A 21,112-nucleotide genomic window follows, 5' to 3' on the forward strand; every position below is an offset into this window, starting at 1 on the left:
CTGTGTGGAGGTAAGTTTTCTCTAGCCTTATTATCTCCAGCATGATCTTAGTGAGTTGAGGCCATTGCGTTCGCGTTTTTAAGAATAAATACATTGTATTATTTTCCGGATCAAAGAGTTCACTTCCTGACTTGCATCAGGGAGTGAATTACCAAAATGCTCGGGGAAAACGCGTCGGAAACCGCTAACCACAAAAAAAAAATCACCCACCCAAGCGCCGGGAATCTGAAAGAAAAAAACGCCTCAAAATAAGCCCACCGCGGATAAAACGCAAGCCGAACGCAATGTGAACAAGGCCTCACATTGACTTACATTAAGATGTCAAAATCGCAGCGAAAATGCAGCCATCATGATAATTTTTAAAAACCATCATTTTTAAAGCAAGTCAGTGGGAGGCTTCTTTTACACTGCAAATCACAATTTAAATTTCCGATTTCGATTTTTACAGGATGCTTGCAACACAAGAAGAAAAAGGCAGAAAAAACGCAGCATGCAGGACTTATCGGAATTTCATATAAAATTGCATCGAAATTGGAATTGCATTTAGTGTAAGGGCTGCGATACGCTGGCCGATGGCCACCAGTTCGACCAACAGATAGATCCCTCTCTGATCTAATCTGATCACAGAGGGATCTATTGGCCTGCCATACACTGCACACAGATTTTAATCTATTTCAGTATGAAATCTATTCAAAATCTGTGAAGCCGCCACTGCTGCCTGCCTCGCCGCCCCTGCTGCCTGCCTCGCCGCCCCTGCTCCCCTGACGTTTTCCATATCCACTTCACTTCCTGTCTCGTCCTGTGGCAAATTGAAGTTTAAACAGTAGAGGCTACTCTACTGTTTGAACTTTGACGGAAAAAGTGTGACTGAACGGATCCCGGAGACTCAAGCTGGCTGGACAGGTGATGTATTGGTGCCGCTATGCTGTGTCGGTCCTCGCCTAATCAAACGCCGCTAACAAAGCGCTCCCGACCCGCCGACAATCAAGTGAAATCTTCCTCCTGGACAGATCAACTGAACCGATCGATTTCGGATGGAAATCGGACGATCGTCAGTGTTTGTGCTATCGATTTCACAGCAGATTTGATCACTGTGGTCATGTCTGACATGTCGGAAATTATCAATCGAGCCATCTAATGGCTCAATCGAGCGGTACAAACCGTGTACTGTGTATTCCCAGCATAACAGACCTGATGTCTGTCAGGTCAAATCTGACAGGAATCTATCTGATGTGTGCCACACACTAGGAACAGATTTCCAATAGATTTCAGAATGAAGTCTATTGAAAATCGATCAAAATGCATTATTGTACCATTCGATCCAATTGCACCATTCGATCTGCTGCCAACAGCCAATCGCCCTAGATTTTTTATCCGGACCGATCGAGCAAATCGATGGAAATTAAACAAAAATCGATCATGCTTCCAGCTGCATCGATTTCTAGCCTATTCGATCAGAGTGGTCGAATCGGCTGTCGATCGAGGGCTGAAATTGATCAGTGTATGGGCCCCTTTAGGCTGGGTTTCCACTGGGGTGCTGCATCTGATTCCGAAACAGACTTGACACCCTTGTTGATGCAAATTTACATTTGAATTGCTACAGCTGTTCCATACACAGCTATGGGGATTTGGATGTGTTGTGTGGAAAACTGCTGCAGGCACTTTTTTCCCGCTGTGCACAATTCAAATGCAGCCTATTCAGTAGGTTAACTCTTTCAGGTATAAAAAGTAATAAAAGAAACATAACCTATGTTTGGCACTGTACATACACATTTATCTCATGTCACATCAGGCAACACTTTCCCAACCCTGTCCTCAAGGCCCACCAACAGTACTTGTGTTGCAGAAAACCACAATTCACAGGTGAGGTAATTAGCATCTCAGCAGAGCTGATTAACTACCTCTCTGGATTTCCACAAAACATGCAGTATTGGAGGGCCTTGAAGACTGGGTTGGGGAACACGGTTTGCTTTAACCACTTGACCACTGAGGGTTTTTTCCCCTTTAGGACCAGAGCAATTTTCACCTGTCAGCGCTCCTCCCATTCTTTCGCCAATAACTTAATCACAACTAATCACAACAACATGATCTATATCTTGTTTTTTTCATCCACCAATTAGGCTTTCTTTGGGAGGTACATTATGCTAAGAATTATTTTATTCTAAACACGTTTTAATTGGAATAATAAGAAAAAAATGGAGAAAAATTAATTATTTCTCAGTTTTTGGCCATTATAGTGTTAAAATAAAACGTTCTACTGTGGATAAAACCCACACATTTAATTTGCCAAATTGTCCCGGTAATTGCAACGTTTACAATTTTTCCCTAGTACAAATGTATGGCAATAATGTTTTATTTGGAAATAAAGATGCATTTTTTCAGTTTTGCGTTCATCAATATTTATAAACCAGCAAATTAAAAAAATAACAGTTATATACCCCCTTGTCATAAATATTAAAAAAAGTTAAGTCCTTAAAGTGGATCCGAGATAAACTTTTATTCATTGCATAATTGTGTTCCTTACATATAGTTTTATAGGGCATTCCTCAAGCCAAATCCATTTTTTGTTTTGTTTTAATACTCCAATTACCTATAAACTAAACAAGCCTCGCCCACAGCTTCTCCAAAATGCCAAGGCACTCAGACCCATGTAGCAAGGGCTTATGGGAGCTCAGTCTGGTCAGGAGGAGGAGGAGGTTACTAGCCAGAGATTTCAGAGGCAGAGGGGAGGAGGAAGTGAATTGTTCACAGGCTGAGGGGTGGAGATGCAGTTGCAGATTACCTGTGTAATGAAGACAAACAGAACATTGCCACTCTCATTGTATCACAGGAATAAATCATCATAAACTATTGAAGCTGTATGCAGCCAGATTTGCTGTGTAAACTATCTAAACTTTAGATAAGATATATAGACAAGTTACTTGTTATAGTTAGTTTTTCATCTCGGATCCGCTTTAAGGCAGCTATTTATGTATTTTTTTTTAAATGTAATTTTTTTATTTATATATAAAAAATGTTTTGGTATGGGGGAGTGTGGGAGGGAAATAGTTAATTTTACATATAAGTGTAGGTATTTTTATTAAATAAAATATTTTGTGATGTAGTTTTACTATTTGGCCACAATAGTGTACGTAAGGACATGAATCAGAAATAATGGGTGGCAGTGTAATAGCCGGAAGATACAATGACGCAGGCATCTAATAGATGCCAGCATTCATTAACTCGGGACTCAGATTTATGAATGGGAACTGTGTTCACATTCATTCACGTCCCGATAACCGGCGGTAACGGCAATGTGCCCACTCCCATTGACTAACTTTCGCGGCCCTGGGACTTCAAATGAAGTTTCCCAGGGCGTGATTATACTGCACCTGGTGCAGGAAATACTATATAAGTATGTAATAAGAAAAATTATGTCTGACCCCGACCATGGCCAGATAAGGGCAAAGTGTGCAGCTGGTCTGTAGACAACAGTTGGCTCAGAAGTATGATATAATATTTTTCTCTGAAAAGATGTAGCTTTAGAAAGAAGATGAGAAAAACTACTAGGCAGTCAGACCAATGGAAGACAGTCTAGAGTAAAAGAGCAGCATGCAAGACAACAAGAGAAGGTAACACCAAGGCCAGTGGATATTGTTAGTTTCAGAAACTAAGTATATGTGACAGCTTTACGGTGCTTTTCCATTTCACTATATCAAATATACTCTAAAACTGAAATTGGATAATGGTTTGACCAATCTATGGTACATGTTACATACATTGGTAGACTCACCCATGGCTTCCAAATGTCCCTCTTTTGGAGGGACAGTCCCTCTTTGGGAGTCATGTCCCTCGGCACCCCAGCCCCCACCCACTGCAATTTTTTGCAAATTAGGGCTCTGCAGCTTTAATGTCTTGCTGCAGAGCCACAGATCCATGCACACAAGTGATTTCCCCCCCCCCCCCCCTGTTTCTGTCCACCAGCTTTCTGTTGCTGGGCTCTGCAGGCAGTGTTTTTTTTATTATTTTTTTTATTTAATTATTATTATTATTATTCTTTAACCACTTCCCGACCGCCGTATATACAATTGGCGGCCGGGAAGTGGACGCCACAAGGACCGCCGTAAGGACAATTGACGGCTGTCCTTGTATGGGCATGGGCGGAGAGATCGCGTCATCCGTGACGCGATCCTCCGCCTCCGCCTGGCGCCGCTCACCCGCCGCAACATCCCGCCGGCGCTTCCGTATGGCAAGGTATTCCGTTAGTAGTACGGCGAGTTCATAGAAGATTTTATTTTTTGTCACAAGTTAGCGGAAATTGATTTTAATTGTGTTTTTTCACAAAGTGTCATTTTCCGCTAACTTTTGACAAAAAATAAAATCTTCTATGAACTCACCATACTCCTAACGGAATACCTTGGGGTGTCTTCTTTCTAAAATGGGGTCATTTGTGGGGTTCCTATACTGCCCTGGCATTTTAGGGGCCCTAAACCGTGAGGAGTAGTCTTGAAACGAAATTTCTCAAAATGACCTGTGAAATCCTAAAGGTACTCATTGGACTTTGGGCCCTTTAGCGCAGTTAGGGTGCAAAAAAGTGCCACACATGTGGTATCGCCGTACTCAGGAGAAGTAGTATAATGTGTTTTGGGGTGTATTTTTACACATACCCATGCTGAGTGGGAGAAAGATCTCTGTAAATGGACAATTGTGTGTAAAAAAAATTAACAAATTGTCATTTACAGAGATATTTCTCCCACCCAGCATGGGTATGTGTAAAAATACACCCCAAAACACATTATACTACTTCTCCTGAGTACGGCAATAACACGTGTGGCACTTTTTTGCAGCCTAACTGCGCTAAGGGGTCCAAAGTCCAATGAGCACCTTTAGGCTTTACAGGGGTGCTTACAATTTAGCACCCCCCAAAATGTCAGGACAGTAAACACACCCCACAAATGACCCCATTTTGGAAAGTAGACCCTTCAAGGTATTCAGAGAGGGGCATAGTGAGTCCGTGGCAGATTTCATTTTTTTTTTGTCGCAAGTTAGAAGAAATTGAAACTTTTTTTTTTTTTTTTTCTCACAAAGTGTCATTTTCCGCTTACTTGTGACAAAAAATAATATCTTCTATGAACTCACTATGCCTCTCAGTGAATACTTTGGGATGTCTTCTTTCCAAAATGGGGTAATTTGGGGGGTATTTATACTATCCTGGAATTCTAGCCCCTCATGAAACATGACAGGGGGTCAGAAAAGTCATAGATGCTTGAAAATGAGAAAATTCACTTTTTGCACCATAGTTTGTAAACGCTATAACTTTTACCCAAACCAATAAATATACACTGAATGGGTTTTTTTTAATCAAAAACATGTTTGTCCACATTTTTCGCGCTGCATGTATACAGAAATTTTACTTTATTTGAAAAATGTCAGCACAGAAAGTTAAAAAAATCATTTTTTTGCCAAAATTCATGTCTTTTTTGATGAATATAATAAAAAGTAAAAATCGCAGGAGCAATCAAATAGCACCAAAAGAAAGCTTTATTAGTGACAAGAAAAGGAGCCAAAATTCATTTAGGTGGTAGGTTGTATGAGCGAGCAATAAACCGTGAAAGCTGCAGTGGTCTGAATGGAAAAAAAGTGGCCGGTCCTTAAGGGGTAGAAAGCCCTAGGTCCTCAAGTGGTTAAATAAAATGTCTCCCCCCCCCCCCCCAGCGCTCTCTTCCCTCCCCCTGCCAGCCAATGACAGCGATCGGCTGTCATAGGCATCAACCTATGAGAGCTGATCATTCCTGAGACTCTCAAGGGGACAGCCGTGTCACTTGTAGATTGCAGCTCTGTACAATGTAATAGACTAACAGTCTCTTAGTGGCTGCCGCCGTGTTCACGCCGATTGGCGTGAGGTGCTCTTTAGGTAGTTAAATTATAAAACAACATTTTTCGTATGAAATCTTTATAGCATGCGTGACTAGGGGGTGGTTAGAGGTGTGGCAGGGGTGTGGCTTAAGTGACCCTCTTTCCGATCTTAAAAAGTTGGGAGGTATGGACTTACCAATAAGATTGTCCTTTGTAGAATAGATAGCGAGATAATCCAGATCACAATCCAGATCATCCTCCAGATCAAAGCGACTGAAAGACAGCAAGATGTCCTTTCCTTGTGGAACCACTATTGTCCATGTACACTTCCTGCAACAGAGATCATTTTGGTCATGTTATGGGTCAGAATCACATTAAAGGAATACCAAGGTGAATATAAACTGATGAGATAAACAGGTGTATGTACAATGCCAAGCATAAAACTAACTAGGCTGTGTTCTTTTTTTTATCTGCCCGAAAGAGTTAACATTTAGGGCTGCAAGTGACGGTTACACTATAGTCCGACTGGAGAGAGCCTAACTGATTAGGTATTACAGCCATAAAACATTTTCCTTCAAGAAAACAGCTTCTGAAAGCAGGAAAGAGATAAAAAGATCAATAGTTCATAGATTTTAGCTCTGACATACTTCATAGACTGTGTGATTAAGCAGAAACAATGAAACATTAAAAACTTAAAAAGGAAATTGAAACATAAAATAAAACTGTGGGATATCTCAAGTTATTTTTAGGAGTAGGAGGATAGATACATTTGCTTATCTCAGTGTATTTTCACCATGGTATTCCTTTAAAACCTCCCTAGCGGTATGGACAGATTCTCTGTCCAAACAAAATATGCTGTGAACAGTATAAAAGTGCATACACCTCAATACTCTCCTGCACTGTATACTAGACCCTTGCTTGACACATTTTGGCAAGTTACAGGAAAAAAAAAAGTTTTAAAAATGTATTTTATCACTTTTTGCACAGAAATCCTGGGGAAATTGAACGCCAGGGAGGTTAAGGGCCGTCTGTAGAGACAGTTGCCTTTAGATTGCTTTTTGACTTCAGCCTAGCCTCTAGCTGAAGAAAAACATTTGTGTACACTTGAAAAAAGTGAGCAAACTGCAACCGCCAGCCCACCAACACTAAATATTATTAAAAAGACTGCTTGATTATCTAAGGAGAAGCACAGAATCTGTGGAAAACACTGGAGAATATGAGTCATCCATCAAAGCAGCGGTATAGTAGATTTTTATTTTCTTCTCCCCCCCCCCCCCCCCCCCCAAGTCTAACATTTAGCAACTTAGAAATTGGTCACATCAGAACTTAACAGAGTTGCTGAAAGTTTGGTGAATTGATGGTAATACCATCAATTCACCAAACTGCAATTTTGTTACATTTGTTCCGATAATCACCGCACAAGGCGGTGATTTATCACTCTGCTCAGTAGTGTCAGTTTTTCATGCGGAAAGAGGCTTTATGAATGCCGAACTTGCTGAGTGTTCGGTAAAGTCAGCTGTTTTAAGCATTTCCGCATGCGGAAATGCTTTATGAATGATAGCCAATGTGGGGAAGATGCATGGAGATCATGCAGGGTTAATTGCTTCAGGTATTTCCTCATACATGCCCACTGTTAACCTTATTTTTTCTTAAGCTGAATCTGTTCTAAATCTGTTCTCCATTGCTCCATAGCAGAAGTTAGATTCAGAGTTTCACTGAAACAATGACACACGCAGACGGAAGGTTTGGACTTCACCACCAGTTTGCTGAATAAACACATACTTGAGACATTAAAAAATGCTAGGTTGAAGGATTTCTGAAGTGAATTACTGCATCTATTTTTTACTCACCTGGGGCTTCATCCAGCTCCTAGCAGCCGTCTCAGTCTCTCTTGCCGCAGCCTCGGTCCTCCGCGTTGTCCCGCTGGCCACCCATAATGATCGCCACTACGTTGGCGGGTTGGGTCTTCTGTGCCTGTGTCAGCATTCGTGCCCATGCGTCCACGTCATCTGGTGCTTACTGCGCCTGCGCAATAGTTGTGCACAGGTGCAGTATGCGCTAGATTACGTGAACACGCGGGCACGAATGCCCATGCAGATGTAGAAGACCCAATCCGCCAGTGGGGTCGCGATCATTACGGGTGGCCAGCTGAACAACGTGGAGGACCGGGGCTGAGGCGAGGGACTGGAAGAAGCCCCAGGTGAGTAAAAAATAGATGCAGTATTTCACATCGGAAGTCCTTTAAGAGCATCAAATATTGGGGTCGACTTATATACGAGGTTGACTTATATTTGAGTGTATACGGTAGTAGTTTTAGACCAATCAGAGCATGTAGAATTTTTCAACGGAAATGGGATTACCACGGTAATTTTGAGCCAATCAGAAGACTCGGTAAGACTCAGTAGCAGGCCCGGATTTGCCTCACAGGAGCCTATAGGCACAGATGTTCTGGCACATTAGACTTTGCCCTCCATAAACCTACAAAAAGCCACCAAACTATACCACAAGTGTGGCGGCTGGCCCCGCGGCCACTTCTCCCTTACTTCCCTTTACCATCATAGGTAGCTACAGGTGTCCCTTAGAATTAAGTAGCCAGAAGTGCCCTCAATATTAAGTAGCCAGAGGTGCCTCCGAGAATTAGGTAGCCAGAGGTACCTTCAGTATTAAGTAACTAGAGGCACCCATGACTTAAGGGAGATCTCGTCAGTGGAATGCCAAGAGCAGGGAAAGTAACCCATAATTTACACTCTTATCAGGACTCTGCATAGGGAAGGAGGGAGGTGCTCGGGGAGGGGAGTGAATCGCCTTTCCATCATCAGGGGCCTGTAGACATGTGCCTATGGCGAACACCGGGAATCCAGCGCAGGAGATTTGGGCGCAGCCTGCGCCACCATAGACCGAAATAGGAATTATGGCTATAGCGGCGCACACTGAGTAACTTCTGTACCGGCAGAAAACGGAGCTGAAGTTACTTTTAAAACACTGTAATGCGGCCACCAGCAACCTCTGGAAGCCGAATTACATCATTCCCTACCATCCATGTCGACCTAGAGGGGTAATAGTAATTAATGCTGCTGGGATTTGTGCAGGAGCAGGGTTAGCCATATACCGGCTATATCCTGCGCCCAAGTCTCTCAGCGCCTACAGCGCCTTATGGTAAATCCGGCCCAGCTCGGTAGTATCCAAGTCTTGTGATTGGTCTAAAATTATCGCAGTATTCCAATTTCCACAGAAAAATTCTGCATTCTCTGACAAGGCCAATACTTCTGACTTGGAAGTGTTTGGTCAATGGGAGAATTTGGTAGTATATCAAGGATGTCCGCATAATAACAGACATCCGCAAATTATAACGGATTCAGCAAAACAAACTTTTTTTTAAATTAGATAACTTTATTACCAAAGATGTCAAAAAACCCATTTTACTCAGAAATCGGAATCAGTAATTTAGATTTCCGTGGAAATCCACAGAACTGGTAATCAGCATTTGTGGAAATCGGAATTTACGTGAAATAAAAAAACACATCATTTCCGACCATGGGCGCCCGCAGAAACATTTCCGTGGGGGGGGGGGTGCACGGTACCCCAAAAATGGGCATGGCCATGGACCAGAATGTGGGTGTGGTCCTGGGTGGAGCATGAATTTACTATGACTAGGACTATGGTAGGGATTGGATTGTAAGTGCCTCCGACACAGGTGCCCCCCAGTTTAGGTGGTGACAGGTGCCCCCCCAAGTTTAGTGACAGGGACCCTCCCAGTTTAGGTAGTGACAGGGACCCAAGTTTAGTGACAGAGACTCCCCCAGTTTAGGTGGTGGCAGGTGCCCCCCAGTTTAAAATAGTGACAGGGACCCCCCAGTTTAAATTAGTGACAGGGACTTCCCCCAGTTTAGGTGGTGACAGGGACCCCCAGTTTAAAATAGTGACAGGGACCCCCCCAAGTTTAGTGACTGGGACTCCCCCCAGTTTAGGTGGTGATGTGATAGGGACCCCCCGCCCCACTCCCCATGATGTCAGACCTCAGATCAGCGCCGCCTGCCTGCTTTGTTCCATCCCCACTGCCTATCATGTAACAGGTCCAGGGCGCACCCGCACTTCCCTCTGGGTATTGCATGGTGGTTTGGGGGCCCCAGCCAGTGAGAGAGACTGGGGCCCCCGGCTGTTGTGCGAACCATTGTTTGTAACAGGCAGCGTCACTTAGACCTCCGATCAGCCGGCGACCAGTGAGAAGCTAACGCATGGTATCCCCTCTGGACACCGCGCTGCATATGATGTCACTTCCACATATAAGTGCAGTGTCCACGAGGTACTAGCACCCGCTTCTCACTGGCTGCCGGGCTAAACAGAGATCTCTGTGCCGCTGCCTGTTACATGATAAGCAGCGGGGACAGAGCACAGCAGGCGAACAAACAAGAAGGCAGCGGTGGCGGCACAGGACGGGGGCAGGCATGGTGCCGAGCTTCATGTTTCCGACCATCCCTAGTTAGAGCACCTTTTCTGCATGCTTGTTCAGGGTTTATGGTTAAAAGCATTACAGGCAGAGGATTAGAAGGATAGCCAGGCAACTGGCATTGTTTAACAGGAAATCAATATGTCATCCTCCATATCCCTCTCACTTCAGGTGTGCTTAAAGGCAGTGTTCTGTAACTGATAATAGGGGCAGAGCCAGCACCTCTGAAAGTATTACGCAGCGGGAACCATCCGGGACTGAGGTAGTGTGGAGAATCCAAAAGAATGCCGCACAGACAGGCGAGTAGCAAGCCGTGGCATGAAACTCAGTTAGGGGGCGGACATTCACCCTAAAGATACCGAGACACGCTCGTTACAAGCCCTGGGCTGTGTAAGTGTAACTTTAATCGTAGGCAGAGGCTTATGTGTTAAATGCATACTGTGTTTTTATGGTCTTATATTTTCTGGATGGAATAAAGCGTTATTGAGGAAAGCTGGCTGCTGTGCCTGTTTGAAGAGAGGAGTGTATGATCAAAACCCCACCAATTCTCTATGGTGGAGAGGATCTGATGTGCAGTATTATTGCGGGGGGAGTGTGGTCATGCACTGGTCACCAAGTGTGGTTGTTCACAGCACAGGGGGACACTTTGGAAGTTCTGAATAATCTAAACAGTATAAAGCTATGTGGAGTTGCATCTTGGTATAGGTTGTATAAATTGGAGAACGCAGTAGAAAAAAATTGACTTTATTGTAACTGATAATAGAACTAGGCAGCTTCTATGGTCAGCGAATAGCTCATGTTGCTCAGAATTGCATGACCACACATAGCTGTGTTCATTTGTCTCTATACCTTGGACAGCAACACGTCACCACATCTTGGTGTTAGAGCCCTAACTGCGTTTATGGATTTTAGTTAAAAATATCTTATAGGTAAAATCCTTCTTTTGTCAATGGTGTTAAAATTAGGAACAGCATGTGCTTACTCATTATTAGAATAAAATCCACGGGGGTTGTTGGGTACTTGTATAAGTCCAGCTGTCAGCTTCAGGACCCCTTCTTCCACACTGCATTTTACTGTGGGGCAGGACACAAACCTCAGATGATCACATGTGCTGCTGATGTCATCATTAAGTCACGGTGCTGCAGTGCGCACTTACCTAAGTTGGGCTGTGCTAATCCTCCTGGATATAGGTGTGAAAGAAACAAAATTAAAGTCAAAGGATATTTGAGCAGAACAGTATCAAGCCAGGTTCCAGATATAAAGTAGAGCTAACACATACAAGGCAACGTGTCTGAAATTTACAGTACAACACTAAGGGGCTAATTTATAAAACAATTGTAAAAAATGAACATTTGAATAGCACTTTTCTCCTGTTGGACTTAAAGGGAACTAAACTGAGAAGGATGTGGATTTTTCCTTTTAAAATAATACCAGTTGCTTGACTCTCCTGCTGATCCTGTGTCTCTAATGCGTTCAGCCACAGCCCCTGAACAAGCATGCAGATCAGGTGCTCTGACTGAAGTCAGACTGGATTAGCTGCATGCTTGTTTCAGGTCTGTGGTTCAGCCACTACTGTGGCTAAAGAGATCAGCAGAGCTGCAAAGCAACTGGTATTGTTTAAATGTAAAAACCCATATCCCTCTCAGTTTAGGTTCCCTTTAAAGCGCTCGAGAGCCACAAGGCCACACTGCAGTGTTAGGGAGTCTTGCCCAAGGACTCCTTACTGAACAGGTGACTCCAGCCTTTCCTGATAAATGAAACCCTGCTTTATTTATTTACGGTCGGATGCGAAAGTTTGGCCAACCTTGTTAACCTTCCTGGCGGTAACCCCAAACGTAGTTCGGGGTAAGCCGCGCAGGAGGTTTTCTCAGGCCCTGCTGGGCCGATTTGCGTAATTTTTTTTTGCTGCACGCAGCTAGCACTTTGCTAGCTGCGTGAGCACACCGATCGCCGCTGCCCCGCGCCGATTCGCCGCGCCGTAGAGTCCCCCCCCCTAGACCCCATGCGCTGCCTGGCCTATCAGCGCCAGGCAGCGCTGAGGGGTGGATCGGGACTCCCTTAGACGTCACGACGTCCATGATGTCGGTGACGTCATCCCGCCCCGTCTCCATGGCGACGGGGAAAGCCCTCCAGGAAATCCCGTTCTTTAAACGGGATTTCCTGATCGCCGGAGGCGATCGAAGAAGGTAGGGGGATGCCGCTGCACAGCGGATATCATGTAGCGAGCCCTAGGCTCGCACAATGATTTAAAAAAAAAAATTCAAAAAAACGGATGCGCTGCCCCCTGGCGGTTTTTAATAGACCGCCAGGAGGGTTAATCCTCATGATTTTCCTGTATAATTTGTTGGTTGTCACGATAAAAAATGTCAGTTAAATATATCATATAGGAGACACACACAGTGATATTTGAGAAGTGAAATGAAGTTTATTGGATTTACAGAAAGTGTACAATAATTGTTTAAATAAAACATAAATTTGGGCATTGTTGTTATTTTATTGATTCCAAAACATTTAGAACTAACTATTGGAACTCAGATTGGCTTGGTAAGCTCAGTGACCCCTGACCTACATACACCGGTGAATGCAATTATGAGAAAGAGTGTTTAAGGGGATCAAGTGTAAGTTCCCCTCATTTACCTTTCTCTGAAGAGTAGCAACATGGGGGTCTCAAAACAACTCTCAAATTACCTAAAAATAAAGATTGTTCACCATCATGGTTTAGGGCAGTGGTCCTCAAACTAAAGCCCGCGGACCGAATGTGGCCCCCTGAGGCTTTTTTACCGGCTAACCACACACAAAATGTATTATAGACACAGTCAGCTACATCTTTAAATATTGGTGGTCCGCATATAGAATGAAGCCAGAAAGCAGAAATTCGCTGGTTTCCAATTAAATTCCACATCAGGGGACACTGTTGTCCAATTGGACTGCAGGTTATCACCTGAGTATGCTTCACTGTCTGACCCGCAAAGACGTCTACATCATTTTATGTATACTCCGGCCCCCCAGCAGTCTGAAGTATGTTGACCCGGCCCTCAACCTAAAACGTTTGGGGAAGCCTGGTTTAGGGGGAAGGATAGAGAAATCAGACTCAAAGACTTCAGCTGTCTGTTTCCACAGTTAGGAACATATTGAGGAAATGGAAGACCACAGGCTCAGTTCAAGCTAAGGCTGGAAGTGGCAGACCAAGAAAAATCTCGGATAGACAGAAGCGACAAATAGTGAGAACAATCAGAGTCAACCCACAGACCAGCACCAAAGACCTACAACATCATCTTGCTGCAGATGGAGTCACTGTAAATCGTTCAACAATTTGGCACACTTTACACAAGGAGATGCTGTATGCAAGAGTGATGCAGAGGAAGCCCACAGCACAAACAGAGCCGCTTGAGGAATGCTAAAGCACATTTGGACAAGCCAGCTTAATTTTAGAATAAGGTGCTGTGCACTGATATAACTAAAATTTAGTTATTTGGGCTTAACAGGGGGCGTTATGCATGGTGGAAAAATAACAGCATTCCATGCTACCTACAGTAGAATATGGTGGTGATTCCATCCTTCTGTGGGGCTGTGTTGCCAGTGCAGGGACTGGGAATCTTGTCAAAGTTGAGGGACGCATTCCACTCAGTATCAGCAGATTCTGGAGACCAACCTCCAGTAATCAGTGACAAAGCTGAAGCTGCGCCGGGGCTGGATCTTTCAACAAGACAACGACTCTAAACACTGCTCAAAATCCACTAAGGTATTCATGCAGAGGAACAAGTGCAACGTTCTGGAATGACCATCTCAGTCCCCAGACCTGAATATAATTGAAAATCTGTGGTGTGAGTTAAAGAGAGCTGTCCATGCTCGGAAGCCATCAAATATTAGCAGGGCATAATCTTAAAGGGCATATCTTTAAAGGGGAACTGAAGTAAGAGGTATACGGAGGCTGCCATATTTATTTCCTTTTAATCAATACCAGTTGCCTGGCAGCCCTGCTGATCCTCTGCCTCTAATACTATTAGCCATAGCCCCTGAACAAGCATGCAGCAGATCAGGTGTTTCAGACTTTAAAGTCAGATATGACAAGACTAGCTGCATGCTTGTTTCTGGTGTTATTTAGATACTAATGCAGATAAATAGACCAGCAGGGCTGCCAGGCAACTGGTATTGATTAAAAGGAAATAAATATGGCAGCCTCCGTATACCTCTTACTTCAGTACCCCTTTAAGGGTGCATAAGATACCCAGAATTAGCCCAGAATTATTTAATATACAGCACTTGAAGATCTCATTATCCATCTGTACTGACATCGCGATATTCTTCTCTTGCAGGTATGCATTTGACTTCTATGCAATATCCTCTGCCTAACTGATTGATCTCCGCTCCGAACCCTGCATTTGGCCAGGGGTGCTCGGATACCCCTTTTCAAAATCCGGGTTGACCCGGATCCGGATACCCAGATATCCGGATCCAGACCGGATATCCGGATCGGAACCAGGCCCGGCCCTAGACTTTTTGCCGCCTGAGGCAAGCTTTAAGGAAATCACCCCCCCCCCCCCCAAGCCGTGGGTGTGAGGGGCCGCCCGAGCTGGAGGGGATAGCGGGCAGGAAGGGGGTATTGGGCCTAGCGGCGGGGAGGGGGGTCAGACCCTCCCCTCCCTCGCCTGGGTCCCCCGTCCTCCGCTCCCCTCCAGCTTTAAAAAGTTGCGTGGCTGGCTGCAGCTATAAGAGGCAACGGGTGGGGATCACTCACCTCTTCCTCGTTCCAGCCTAGCCTGCGCTCCACTGACGTCACTTCCTGCTACGCCACAGGAAGTGACGTCAGTGGAGCGCACGCTGGAACGAGGAAGAGGTGAGTGATCCCCGCCTGTTGCCTCTTACAGCTGCAGCCAGCCACGCAACTTTTTAAAGCTGGAGGGGAGCGGAGGACGGGGGACCCAGGCGAGGGAGGGCGGGGGTCCGACCCCCCTCCCCGCCGCTAGGCCCAATACCCCCTTTCCTGCCCGCTATCCCCTCCAGCTCGGGCGGCCCCTCACACCCACGGACGGGCGGGTGCCGCCCCCCCAGAAGTGCCGCTTGAGGCAAAAGTTTCACCCCGCCTCGTGGGCGGGCCGGCCCTGATCGGAACTGTTGGGTATCCGGATAGAATCGGGTATCCGACCCTACTATCCGGGGTATCCAGGCAAATTCGGAATATCCGGGTAGAAAACCCAGACGTGGCCTTTTAAATTGCTTTAAAAACGTTTTTGAGGGTAAATGAGGCATGTAGCATCATTATTTTTTAAAGGGAAACAATAATTGATGATGTGGGGACTTAAAATCCCCCAAGAAACAAAAAAAAATGTCTGTCAATTAACATCAGGCCTAGGTTCCAGACAGCGGTCGTGTAGCCCACATTGTGTCCAAAGTCCAAAGTGCAAAGTGGCACGTGTTTGAAAGTGCCACTTTGCACGTGTTTGCACGTGGCACTTTGCACATGGCAGGCAGCAGCTGGCCTGGTGTGTGCACAGACACATAGCAGCGCCTGGGTCCCCCGTCCTCCGCTCCCCTCCAGCTTTAAAAAGTTGCGTGGCTGGCTGCAGCTGTAAGAGGCAACAGGCGGGGATCACTCACCTCTTCCTCGTTCCAGCCTAGCCTGCGCTCCACTGACGTCACTTCCTGCTACGCCACAGGAAGTGACGTCAGTGGAGCGCACGCTGGAACGAGGAAGAGGTGAGTGATCCCCGCCTGTTGCCTCTTACAGCTGCAGCCAGCCACGCAACTTTTTAAAGCTGGAGGGGAGCGGAGGACGGGGGACCCAGGCGAGGGAGGGCGGGGGTCCGACCCCCCTCCCCGCCGCTAGGCCCAATACCCCCTTTCCTGCCCGCTATCCCCTCCAGCTCGGGCGGCCCCTCACACCCACGGACGGGCGGGTGCCGCCCCCCCAGAAGTGCCGCTTGAGGCAAAAGTTTCACCCCGCCTCGTGGGCGGGCCGGCCCTGATCGGAACTGTTGGGTATCCGGATAGAATCGGGTATCCGACCCTACTATCCGGGGTATCCAGGCAAATTCGGAATATCCGGGTAGAAAACCCAGACGTGGCCTTTTAAATTGCTTTAAAAACGTTTTTGAGGGTAAATGAGGCATGTAGCATCATTATTTTTTAAAGGGAAACAATAATTGATGATGTGGGGACTTAAAATCCCCCAAGAAACAAAAAAAAATGTCTGTCAATTAACATCAGGCCTAGGTTCCAGACAGCGGTCGTGTAGCCCACATTGTGTCCAAAGTCCAAAGTGCAAAGTGGCACGTGTTTGAAAGTTCCACTTTGCACGTGTTTGCACGTGGCACTTTGCACATGGCAGGCAGCAGCTGGCCTGGTGTGTGCACAGACACATAGCAGCTGCAGCAGCACACACTGTAACTGTCACACTATGACATCAATCAAGGTAATTAACGATTTAACTATAGTGCAGTGATAGTGAAGGGGTTACTCACTGAACAGCTTATCGCTGTGTACAGCCCTTGGTCCAGCAGCACTGCAGCACACACTCTGTCACACTATGAGACATCAATCAAGCTAATTAACGTTTTAACTACAGAGTAGTGAAGGAGTTAATCAATTAACAGCTTTAGGTTTATAACTGTGTACAGCCCTTTGTAGGCCACCAGCACTGGAGCATGTCTCTCAGTGTGCATTCAGTAAGCCAGGACGATCTGTCTCATCATGGCAGCCCTCCTTATTCTGTGATTGGGTGCCAGGGCTTAGGCTCGGAGGCCTCTGATTGGCTCAATGAGGTCAGGTGGTGCCGGCCAGGGTTCCCCTCTGTGATTGGTTGCTAGGGCTTCTGCTGGGAGCCCTCTGATTGGCTCCAGGACGTCATCACCTTAGTTACAGTATTTCGGATCCAGATATCCGGATTATGCGCACCAACTATCCGCAGATAGCTATCCGGATTTGGGCAACTATCTGGAATCCGAATCCGATCCGGTTAGCCCCAAAAAGTTTGGATATCCGGGTTACCCGGATATCCGGAATCTGAATGAGCATCCCTGCATTTGGCTATATTTTTTTTCTTTTTCTCAAATGGTATGCATAATTAACACAGGCCATTTCCTGCTACCTCTTACCTATTCAATAGAGCCTTTGCATATGTTGGACTAGCCCTGCCACTGTGAGACAAATTGGCTAGGCTATTCTCACCTGATATCAATCTGCCTACTAACTTTAAACTCAGTTAAGGTGGCCATATACATTGAACGATTATGGGCAGATTCGACCAAGAGACAAATTTATCTCTAATCGAATCTGATTAGAGATAAATTTGTCTCTAGTCGAATCTGCCCATACACTACAGGCTAATTCCCGTCCGATTTCAGCATGAAATCATCAGGGAATGGGCTGAGCCGCCGCGTCCGCCCAGCCGCTGCCCCCAAAATGTACAAATGTATGTAGTGTAGTGCATTTATACATTACCTGTCCTATAGCAGCTTCCGCACGGTGTCTGTCCATCTAGCCAGGTAAGCCGCATACATGCTAGCGGCGGATAGTGTCTGACGTCAGATGCTATGTGCCGCCAGCGTGTATGCGAAACCCGGTGAGATGGACGGAAACCAAGTGGAGGCTGACACCGGACAGGTAATGTATAAATGCACTACACTACATACATTTAAACATTGCGGCGGCAGCTGCGGGGGCTTTGTCGTCTCATCGCTCGTTCGCAATTCGGCCGCCGTACCGCCACGCACCCGAACAACTTCGGCCCGAAATTTTCCAACATGCGCGATCGATCGTGCGGCCAATTTCTGTCCCGAATTTGGTCGCTGTGTCGGTCGGGCATGCCCTTGGCAGGGCATAATCTTAACTGCTTGCCGACCGTGTCACGCCAATGGGCGTGGCCGCGATGGCAGCCCCAGGACCGCCTAACGCCGATCAGCGTAAAGTCCTTGGGGCTCGCACTACAGGAGATTGCGCGCAGGCTGCATGCGCATCTCCTGTAGGTGGGCGGAGCAGAGCTCCGCCTTCAGTCTCCGAGCAGCAATTGCCGCTTGGGAGACTGTTAGACAGCGGAATCGCCGTCTAATTACATTGTACAGCGCTGCGATCTGTAGCAAAAGCCTATGACAGCCGATCGCCGTTATTGGCTGGCTGTGGGGTGGGAAGGACGGAGGGGAAAAAAAATACGAAAAATAGGCAGGTTTATTAAAAAGTATACAACATAAATATTTACACACACAAAAAAAAAAAAAACACTGGGGTGGCGATCAGACCCCACAAACAGAGAGCTCTGTTGGTGGGGAGGAATCACTCATGTGCTGTGTTGTGCAGCCCTGCAGCTTGGCCTTAAAGCTGCAGCGGCCTTTTTTGACAAAAATAGCCTGGGTCTGGGGGGGGGGGGGGGGGGGGGGAGGGGCCGAAAAGCCCATGGTCCTCAAGAGGTTAAAGGACATATTTTAAGGGTGCATAAGACACCCAGAATTAGCCCAGAATTAAACCAGATTAGAACAGATGAGAACTAACACAACTCCCCACGGCTGCTCATCTGCTGATCTAACACAGGTATGATCTATTCTCTTTGGGTTCCCTGACTTCCACCATCAGCTCATGTTTGTCAATCCCTGAGATCTCCTCATTGCAACCATCCACATACACCCAATAAATTCACACAAATTACCCCGCACCCTTTAAATTTGACACTTCCCTGACTATACACACACCAACTTGCAAAATGTTTAATATCCGTTTTACAGCCATTATCTTGTCAGCCCCACTACTTAAAATACCTACATCACTTATCCCTCCCGCTGCCAGCAATAACATTTACATTGCTCCTTCCATCCTCTCTTCTCTCTACTCATGAACTATTCCTATTTCTCAAGTCACACTTACCTTCCTCCACGTCTCTTAAAGAGGAACTGTCGTGAAAATCTTAAAATTTAAAACACATACAAATAAGAAGTACATTTCTCCCAGGGTAAAATGAGCCATAAATTACTTTTCTCCTATGTTGCTGTCACTTACAGTAGAAATCTGACATTACCGACAGGTTTTGGGCTAGCCCATCTCTTCATAGGGGATTCTCAGCATGGCCTTTATTCTTTATAAAGACACTCCCTGAAAATGATTAATACAAAGATGCTAGCTAGCCTCCCTGCACACTATTTTGGCAGTTGGATGGAGCAACTGCCATTCACTAAGTGCTTTTAAAAATAAAGAAAACCCTGAGAACCCCCCTATGAGAAGATGGGCTAGTCCAAATCTGTCGGTAATGTCAGATTTCTACTTTTTACTGTATTTGACAGCAACATAGGAGAAAAGTAATTTATGGCTCATTTTACTCAGGAAGAAATGTACTTCTTATTTGTATGTGTTTTAAACGTTAAGATTTTCGCGACAGTTCCTCTTTAAACAGCCCACTGTCACATACAAATCACATCCTCACCTCTTTCATCTCTGCCTACTACTCCTACTTGCTGATGGGGACATATCACCCAATCCTGGACCCTCTCCCTGATCTCACTGCACTTTAGAAAACACCACATCCCGCACTGACCATCCTCACTCCTCCACACATATTAACCTCCCCGGCGTTCTATTGAGATCGCCAGGGAGGCTGCGGGAGGCTTTTTTTTTAATAAAAAAAAAACTATTTCATGCAGCCAACTGAAAGTTGGCTGCATGAAAGCCCACTAGAGGGCGCTCCGGAGGCGTTCTTCCGATCGCCTCCGGCGCCCAGAATAAACAAGGAAGGCCGCAATGAGCGGCCTTCCTTGTTTTGCTTAGATCGTCGCCATAGCGACGAGCGGAGTGACGTCATGGACGTCAGCCGACGTCCTGACGTCAGCCGCCTCCGATCCAGCCCTTAGCGCTGGCCGGAACTTTTTGTTCCGGCTGCGCAGGGCTCAGGCGGCTGGGGGGACCCTCTTTCGCCGCTGCTCGCGGCGAATCGCCGCAGAGCGGCGGCGATCAGGCAGCACACGCGGCTGGCAAAGTGCCGGCTGCGTGTGCTGCACTTTATTTGAAGAAAATCGGCCCAGCAGGGCCTGAGCGGCAGCCTCCGGCGGTGATGGACGAGCTGAGCTCGTCCATACCGCTCAGGAGGTTAACCAAAGTAACCTGATCACCATTCCTTGCCTTCCCAGCTCTCCCCCCCCCATATCCGGGGCCTTCTGGATTGCCTGCTCTGTAGTCAACAAACTAGCCCACATCCACGATCTGTTTATTACTAATGCTTTCACCATCTTGGGGCTCACTGAGACATGGCTAACCCCATCTGATACTGTGTCTCCAGCTGCCCTCTCATATGGTGGTCTCAAGTTTAGCCACATGCCTGGATCGGGTGACAAACATTGGGGTGGGGTGGGAATTCTTCTCTCCGAACACTGCTCCTATACACCACTTACACCTGCACCTTCTCTTTTTTTCTTCCTCTCACGCTGTCCACATCTACTACCCTCACCACTTCCAGGTTGCTGTCATCTACCATCCTCCTGGACCAGCCTCCACCTTCATTGACCACTTTTCCACATGGCTTCTTCACTTTATATCCACTGACATTCCTTCCATCATCATTGGGGACTTCAACATCCCTATAGACACTAACTGTTCCCAGGGCCGGATTTCTGGGAAGGCCACAGAGGCCATGGCCTAGGGCGATAAATCAAATAAGATCAGAAGGGCGGCAGGACTTGGAGAGAGAAGAGGTTATATGTAAAAATAAATCATCTCTTCTGGTCCCGCAGCGCAGCCAGCCAGCACCCTGCTCTGCACTAATAGCTGAATTCCAGAGTTCCCCAATCCCTGCTTCTCTCTCTCACACTTCTTGATGTGTTATAACAATCAGGATCAATCATAACCGTCACCTGA

General features: G+C 46.2%; 1 protein-coding gene across 5 annotated transcripts in view; it reads right to left on the minus strand.

Annotated features, from left to right (window-relative positions):
* Positions 1 to 21,112, minus strand: part of LOC137539184 (ovochymase-2-like) — a 229,166-nt gene that overhangs the window by 155,086 nt on the left and 52,968 nt on the right. For all 5 annotated transcript variants that reach the window (XM_068261698.1, XM_068261699.1, XM_068261697.1 and 2 more), the window contains exons 7-9: positions 11,439 to 11,462; positions 11,265 to 11,355; positions 6,032 to 6,165 (exon numbers count right to left, since the gene is read on the minus strand). In XM_068261698.1, coding sequence (XP_068117799.1) covers positions 6,032 to 6,165; positions 11,265 to 11,355; positions 11,439 to 11,462 — 249 coding nt within the window. The remainder of the gene's footprint in view (positions 1 to 6,031; positions 6,166 to 11,264; positions 11,356 to 11,438; positions 11,463 to 21,112) is intronic.

The sequence above is a fragment of the Hyperolius riggenbachi genome, chromosome 11 (genome assembly GCF_040937935.1).
Source record: "Hyperolius riggenbachi isolate aHypRig1 chromosome 11, aHypRig1.pri, whole genome shotgun sequence".
NCBI classification, from domain to species: Eukaryota; Metazoa; Chordata; class Amphibia; order Anura; family Hyperoliidae; genus Hyperolius; species Hyperolius riggenbachi.